Here is a 7,695-nt window from a genome sequence, read left to right as displayed (position 1 = left end):
CGTGAGAGGAAATGAGAAAAGAAATTATTGTAATTTCTCACTTAGACAAGAAATGATTATGATTTTTCACTATTATGTTTAAATAAATAAAAGAGAAGAAAATGTGATTTCTCACAATTTTTTGTTTGGATAGAATAAATAAGAGAAAATAAAAGAAAGTATTGTACTTCAGTTTACCAAAATAACCTTTTATATTAATAAATTATATTTTTCTATAATGATAATTTTAATATTTTAGAAAACTTTCATTCAATCCAATTTTTTTTCTCACTAAATCTCACCATTTTTTTTTATGAGAAACAAAATATAATTTTGATAAAAATCATTTATCACAATCTCTCATTATTTTTCATCATTTATCACTTATTTAATTATCCAAACAAATAAAAAGATTTTCCGATTCTCACTATTTCAATTTCTTGTCTTTTATCACCAAATTCCTCCAACGAAACGGAGTGCTAGGGGGCGGCGTTTCACATACATACATACCAATACACAGAAACGTAACAGAGACTTGAGGGACGAAAGAGAGAGAGACTTTGAATTTGATTTCTGTAAAGGTCGATCTTCTTCCCCTTCTGATGGATCTAAGCCCTGTAAGTTCAATCAATTCTCTATTACTCTCTCTCTCTCACCTGTGTTGTGTGTGTGTGTGTATATATATGCGCATATTGTGTATATCGAATCTGCGTGATTTCATTTCCTGCAAATTGATTGCACTTTTACCTGATTTTATCTGAGTAAGAATGGTTAGGGTTAGCACAATTTGTTTTAATCTTCATATATCGGTGATTGTTAATGGTAAATCTCGTTTTCAATTCCAGTGTTTAGGTATTTCGATTTTCGTTTGCATACTATAGATCTGTGCCTGGGATTGCTTTTTCGTTGTCCTTGTGATACTTGTTGACCCTGAATATGCTGCCCCTGAACTAGACAGTGTTTTTTTTTTTTTTTTTTTTTCTTTCCCATTTAGTGCGAATGAAATCTTGAATTCTTGCATATAAAAGTTTGTAATTCAGATAGGATTGGGATGGTAATTAGTTTTTGGGTAAATTTTGCTGGAAATACTTTGCCCATTGTCATTTTGGTTCTTGGAGTTTCAAGTGACTCGATTTTGATCTTCAATTTCATATTTTGTTTCAATTTAGCCCATTCAAAAATAGCTGTTAGGGTTTTCGATGAAAAAAACACACGTGAAATGCCATATGTTGTGTTTTCAAGGGTAAAATAGTCCATTTTCTTCCATAACACATCGAACTCAATGATTTACTCTATCTCACTCAAATATATATACTAAAAGGTGTGCACACCCACATGGTTGTGCTAGAAATTGCAGTTACAGTTCTGCAGTTACAAAGCACATGGATGTATGTGAATTGGATGTTACAGGAAGGAAGAAGGGAGTTTAGGAATTTAAAAAACTATGACATTCATACTAACTCAAATGTTTGCATTATATAATAGAGAGAAGTAATTGGTTGGGGTTGGGGAAAGGAGAGGGTTTCAGGCCACTGGATTGCAGATTGAGAGGGCAGTTGATGGTGATTGGGAGGGCGGTTGATGGTAGTGGAGGGTGTTGAGATTGTTAGATGATAGTGGTGGGATGAGTTTGGGGCTGTTGGAAAGGGGTTTGGGGTGGTTGACAGGGGTTTGGTGGAGAAGGGAGTTTGATGGTGGTAGGGAGAGGGTTTGGGTAGGGCTATTAAAAGAACCAAGCTACTTGAACTTGACTTATGTTCAACTTGTTAAGAACTTGTTCAAGATTGACTCGTTATAAAAACAAGCTAAACTTAAACACATTTAAAGCTCTTCAGGCTATCAAATCAACTTACTACTCAGCTTGATAAACTTATATGTATTATAAAAAAACTAAACTACTTGAGCTTGACTCATTAAAAACTCATTTGAGATCGTCTCGTTATGTAAATAAGTCAAGCTTGAACATATTTTGAAATTCATTAAGTTTTCAAGTCAAGCTTGAACAACCTAATCTTTGGCTTTGCTTGATTCGTTTATAGCCCCAGGTTTGGGTGGCGGAAGTAGTGGTTTGAGTGGTGGAAGGTAGTGGATGGTGGTGGTGGCAAAGGTGGCAACAGTGTGTTTCCAGAGAGAACATAGACAGTGGTTTTGGTGGAGACTAAAACATTTGAATCTACCATTATGGGCTTGTGCCATTCACTTGCTCAATTTTTGTCCAAAACCCTTCCAATCATTTTTCATTGGACTAAATTGACACAAAATCGAAAATTAAACATCAAAATTGAGCCAATTCAAACAGTTTGGAACCAAAATGACACATGCAGCAAAGTATAGGGACTACCAGTGTAGTTTGCCCTTTGTTTTTTTTCCAGTTTGCAATGTCAAAAAATTGGAGTTAACAAACTCAATTATGCCATATTGCATGAGAAATTATGAGATTGCAGTGTTAAGAAGACAAAAAAATATTCTCCATCCTGACCAAGCTACTTTGTAAATAAATTAGTGGGGTAATTTTACCTAGATATCCACATTAATTGCAAGATGTATAGTATATTGATTGGTCATTTGTGCAATTTTATGAAGCACTTTGTTTTGCGGCCTCAATGGTGTTTTTCTTGGTTGTTTAAAAAAAATAGTTTTGGATTTTCCATTATGAATCACTCCAATGGATTCAATTTTTGAACTTGTGTCATCATAAAGCAAATAGCGTAGTGCTTTCTAGTGCACTTCTTTCATATTCCTGTTAAACTTCTAAACCATAAGTTTATGGAAGTCAAACTAGAAAAAACAATAGAAGGAATAATGTTCCTATAAAAATGCGCCATAAAAAATATGATAGCTAAAGTATTGATGAGTATGTCATCTAGTGAAGTAGGTGATAAGTTCAGCCATCAGTTTCTAAAACTAGTCCATTGTGGCTAATAAAAAAGATGTGGGTGGATCACAACACTATATGGTCAAGAGGGTGGGGAATGTATTGGGATCTCTTATTGTAGGAGAGTCAATGGCAAAGCAATAAATGGTCATGCAATTTATCCTGATAACCACATTGGAAAATTTATTATATTATGTTTTTCAAAGTTGAGATGGTATTTTCTCCATCAAATTTTTTTGTAGTTATTTTAGAGCTTTGATTATTATTATTATTATTATTATTATTATTATTATTATTATTATTATTACAAATGGTTGGATTTTGTGCTTCATCTAACGCGGCTTACTTTGTTTGGACGATGCCTTGAAATAAATGTTTAACTAAAGAGCATCATCTCATGGTTGAGTGGGTGGTGGATGAATGTGAAGATGGTGGCTTGGATGATTTTGATAGAAGTCTTTTTGTGCTAATCTCACTAATATATGGTGGATTATCTCTTGCTAATTGCTATACCGTAGTTTGGCCAAGGCTTTAGATTTCTGTTTCTAGTTGCAGTTCGTTCATGCCAAAGACCAATTTTAGATTTGTATAGTGACATAGGTGGTGGAAAAAGGCGAATGGTGTTTTTTTTTCTCTTTTATTTATTTATATATATATATATATATATATCTTTGACAACTTAAAGGTAGATGGTGGAAATAGCCAAATTATTTGAACATAGATCCTTTTTTGTCCTAATTGGTGTATTTGACACAATAGACTTTGAAAATTAAATTTTCAATCTTAGTTCGCAAAATAGCCTCTGATATTGTTCAGTTGACAATTGTGAGGAATCTTTTAATCCAAAATTATTTAATTTAGATTATTTGCAAGTTAATTTAAAACTTCAAGGTGCCAGTATGAAGCAAAATTTTTTTTTTTTTTTTGGTTCTTTCATTGTTAGAAAATAATTACATTGTCTCAAAGGACTGGATTTTCATTTTAGTAAAATGTAATGTTCAAATGGACTGTTACATTACAGCTATCTATTTCAAATGAATTTTCTTGTTTTATTTTTCTTCTTCCTTTTCTTTTTTAGATAAATTACTAATACGTCCTAATAGTTAGATTTAATTCCCATCAAGCCCTATTGAAAATAAGTCCTAGTAAAATGTTCTTAAAAATAATTTTTTGTGACGATTTTTTACACACGTCACTAAAAATTGACAATTAGTAACTTTTTTTTTGTCACGGTCGTTATAAATTGTTGCTAAAACTTACAGTGAGTGACGTTTTTCTGTGACGAATTTTTCAAACAATCGCTGAAAATTGAAAATTAGTGACTTTTTTTGTGATGATTTTTTTAAGCCGTCGCTAAAATTTATAATTATTGACATTTTTTGTAACAATTTTCAAATTGTCATTGAAAATTAACAATTAGTGACTTTTTGATAGTGTTTGATAAAAAATGTCACATATTGAACAGTAAGTTCACCTATTAGGACCTACACGTGAGGCCCCCTTTCTCATTTTTCTTTTCTTAATTTCTCAATTTTAAATTACTTCTTTGCTCAGCCTGCAGGGGAAAACTATGCCCACCCGAGGATATGTTTCTTTCATGTGATCTTCAAGGTATGTTGCATTGTATGTAATTATGATTTATACTAGTTTTCCTTTTCAATTCCATTTTGCTTCGTAATATTGCACTTCTTTGATTTGGCAGGCAGCAGCTTTGGCATTTTATATAGTTTCAGCTCTCTTTGTCGATAGCTTTGTTATCATTTTTGTGGTCACTGTTCTTCTTGCTGCTTTTGATTTTTGGGTAGTCAAGAATGTGAGTGGTCGTATCTTGGTTGGTTTGAGGTGGTGGAATGAAATAAATGAGGAGGGTGAGAGCGTGTGGAAATATGAATGCCTTGACCAAGAGGTTGGTGATAATGTTTATCACATTCTCATTGTTCATCTCAGAATTCTTTGGTAGAGATCTTCAGGCTGTCCTCGTGAATTTATCTCTAACGGTTAAAATATGTTTTATCCTTGTTTCTTCCAGTCATTGGCTAGGATGAACAAGAAGGATTCCTGGCTATTCTGGTGGACCCTTTACCTTACAGTAAGTAAATATGATTGAATTATATCATATAGATAGGGACATTATCCAATCTTGGTCTCCCTTACCAATTATAGCATAGGCATTTATTAATTAAAAGAATTAAAGGAAACACATGATGATGTGTAGGCTTTAAAAAGTTACATACCATGTTGAAGAACCTGGGACCTGGAAACTTGGTTCTGACTTTCCTTAATCTTTACTGTGTAGTATCATATCAAAATTGCTTTTAATAAAAATATTTATTTACTCGGACTCATTATGTCTAAGGCTGTTCTTTTGTTTTGTAGGCAGTTGCATGGATTGTTCTTGGAATATTCTCTCTCATAAGGTTTCAAGCTGATTTTCTTCTCGTAGTAGCAGTTTGCTTGACCCTCAGCATTGCAAATATCGTTGGCTTTACTAAATGTCGCAAAGGTTTGCATACTTTTTGTTTCGACCTTATGAATTTAGTTGCCTTCTGATATTTTCTGCCTAAGTCTCTTGTTTAGGTCATTGATAGTTTGATCTTCTATATAATTAGAAACCAGCTCTTCTTATCCATATGAGTTTGATTCTGATTTTATAGTAATGTGTATTCATATTACTGATAAATTTATCCACACACTAAAGAAAAGATAATTGAATTGATCTTACAGATATTCTATACGTTGGCTGTTTGTAACAAAATGAAACAAGAGCCCATGCTTCAAAGTTGAGATTTCTAATTATTTGTCTATTGAAGTAAATTAAAATGCTACAAGATAGTAATTTTTCTACTTTTGGGAAAAGTATTGAATTTTTCTCAGTTATGGTGTGTCCCATAATAGCTTTGGTGTCCTCTCAATTTTTAATTTTTAATTTTTGTGGGACAAAACTGTTTTGCATACCTTGTTTAGTTTCCTATCATGGTTTATACTGGGTTAAGTACTTATCATGGTATGTATGGTATTATTCATGGATATCCTGGTTGTTAAGTACTTATCAATCTTTGATGGATCATGTAGATATCAATATTGTTTTCCATAAATTAACATGTAGGCAATGCTGAATGAGGAATAGCATTCCAGATTTTTAAAAAGAATTTCATGTTTGTTCGTTTGGCTGTAAGGTTTAAAAGCATCTAGTTGCGTACCCACCATACTTAAGAGCTCGCAAACTAAAACTTTCCCTAGGTTGGATAGCGAAATAATCTGGCAGAGTCACAAAGACGAATTTGAGGTTTCAGTTAAAAGATATATTAATCATTAGTTCTATCTGATAATGTTTTAGGGATACTGTGATGATCTATGAAGCACCTACACTTCAAAACAAGTGTCATATCCGTGTCGGACACATGGACGCTTTATTTAATTAATTTATTTTAAGGGACATGGCAGGGACACACTAGAGACATGTCAAGTTGTCTTTTCTCCCATTTTATGTAGTGCTTTTGATGAATGTTGAATGTTTATTATTATTTTTTTTTAGATTTAAATTCTTAATAGATCATCCATAAAATATATATATATATATATATATATAAACTATAAGTGTTAATTTAAAAGTTTTTTTTTTAATAAAAAAAAAAATAGAATTAGAATTAATTTTTGTTAATATTGATTGTTTGTAGATGTAATATTAATCTAGGTAACAAATAAAGATATATGAAAACATATTTTATTGCCATGGCCGTGGCCGTGTCCCCATTTATTTGAAATCGCTGTGTCCTGTGTCCTCATCTGTATCTGTATCTGCGCTTCTTAGGTGATTATATTAGGAACAATTCCTGTAGCTTCCAGGGGTACTGACAATTTGAACACTCGCCACCTGGACAACAAGACTGGAAAAAAAGAAAAAACCCAGGCCCTGGCCCATGGTTTCTGTTGCTTTTGAAGGCCTACATATCATCCTTTTGAGTGAAATTGTTAATAACATAGTCCTGAAGTTAATTAGGGTTTAAATTTTGAAGCAAGTTCTGTACATGAATTCTGAAAAGATAAAAATGAAAATCCTAAAACCATAATAAGTAATTTCAATCCAAATGCTATAGAAACGCTATTCATCCTTATCATTTCACATGTAAGATGTCGCAACGCGATCACACTGATGTCAGTAGAAACAAATGACGTATTGCCGCAACATGACTTCTTTTTTTTTTCCTTATATTTACATGTACACAATTTTGTGCGTTTGTATGCACATATATATGCTTCGCTTTTAAATTTTTGGTGTTTCTCGTCAGATGCTAAAAAGCAGATTCAAGCATTTGCCTCCCAGACCATTGCATCTCGATTCTCAACTACACTACAGTCGGCATTTAGTGTAGTCTGAATTGTTCTTACAGAAAGATGTAAAATAGTGAAGTTGAAGAAATGCAGGCAGAAACACAGAGAACTGGTTGTGAAATATGTACTCATTGATCCCTTTACAGGATAAATATTAAAGTTGGATCTTGTTAAGCGGAGTTCATGCTCCGCATGACGACTTGAATTTTTGTTGGTTTTTACTTTGTATATTCAGAATACAAGAAAACACCTAGAAATGCCTCTCTTTTTTGCTTTTCTTTTTTTGCTGTCTTGTTTAGGAATTTAATTGTTTGGTTTTCTGTTGGCTCTATACTAGTTTTTTACGTGTTTGTTTCCCGCGAAAGTTAATTCGTTGGGAACTTCCTTGCTCTCCATCAGCATAGACAGAAGTTTGAAGTGGAAAAGATTCAGAAGAATTCTTGTTTCGACAGGAGCCTAAAGCTGTCTTTAGATCATGAATTTGCAGTTGGAAAAAATGAATGAAGCTA

The 7,695-nt window shown here is 32.8% G+C and overlaps 1 protein-coding gene across 1 annotated transcript; it reads left to right on the top strand.

Annotated features, from left to right (window-relative positions):
- The first annotated feature begins 333 nt into the window (after positions 1 to 333).
- LOC114303940 (Golgi apparatus membrane protein-like protein ECHIDNA) lies at positions 334 to 7,464 on the top strand. Its single transcript, XM_028249115.2, has 6 exons — positions 334 to 596; positions 4,409 to 4,465; positions 4,557 to 4,760; positions 4,884 to 4,943; positions 5,231 to 5,357; positions 7,144 to 7,464. Exons 1-6 carry the CDS (start codon positions 582 to 584, stop codon positions 7,230 to 7,232), a joined length of 552 nt encoding a protein of 183 aa, XP_028104916.1. The 5' UTR covers positions 334 to 581; the 3' UTR covers positions 7,233 to 7,464.
- The last annotated feature ends 231 nt before the right edge of the window (positions 7,465 to 7,695 follow it).

The sequence above is a fragment of the Camellia sinensis genome, chromosome 5, assembly GCF_055761805.1.
Source record: "Camellia sinensis isolate YWXY chromosome 5, ASM5576180v1, whole genome shotgun sequence".
Classification (NCBI taxonomy): Eukaryota; Viridiplantae; Streptophyta; class Magnoliopsida; order Ericales; family Theaceae; genus Camellia; species Camellia sinensis.
Note: the sequence above shows the minus strand (reverse complement) of the source record. Positions and strands in the feature narration are given on the sequence as shown.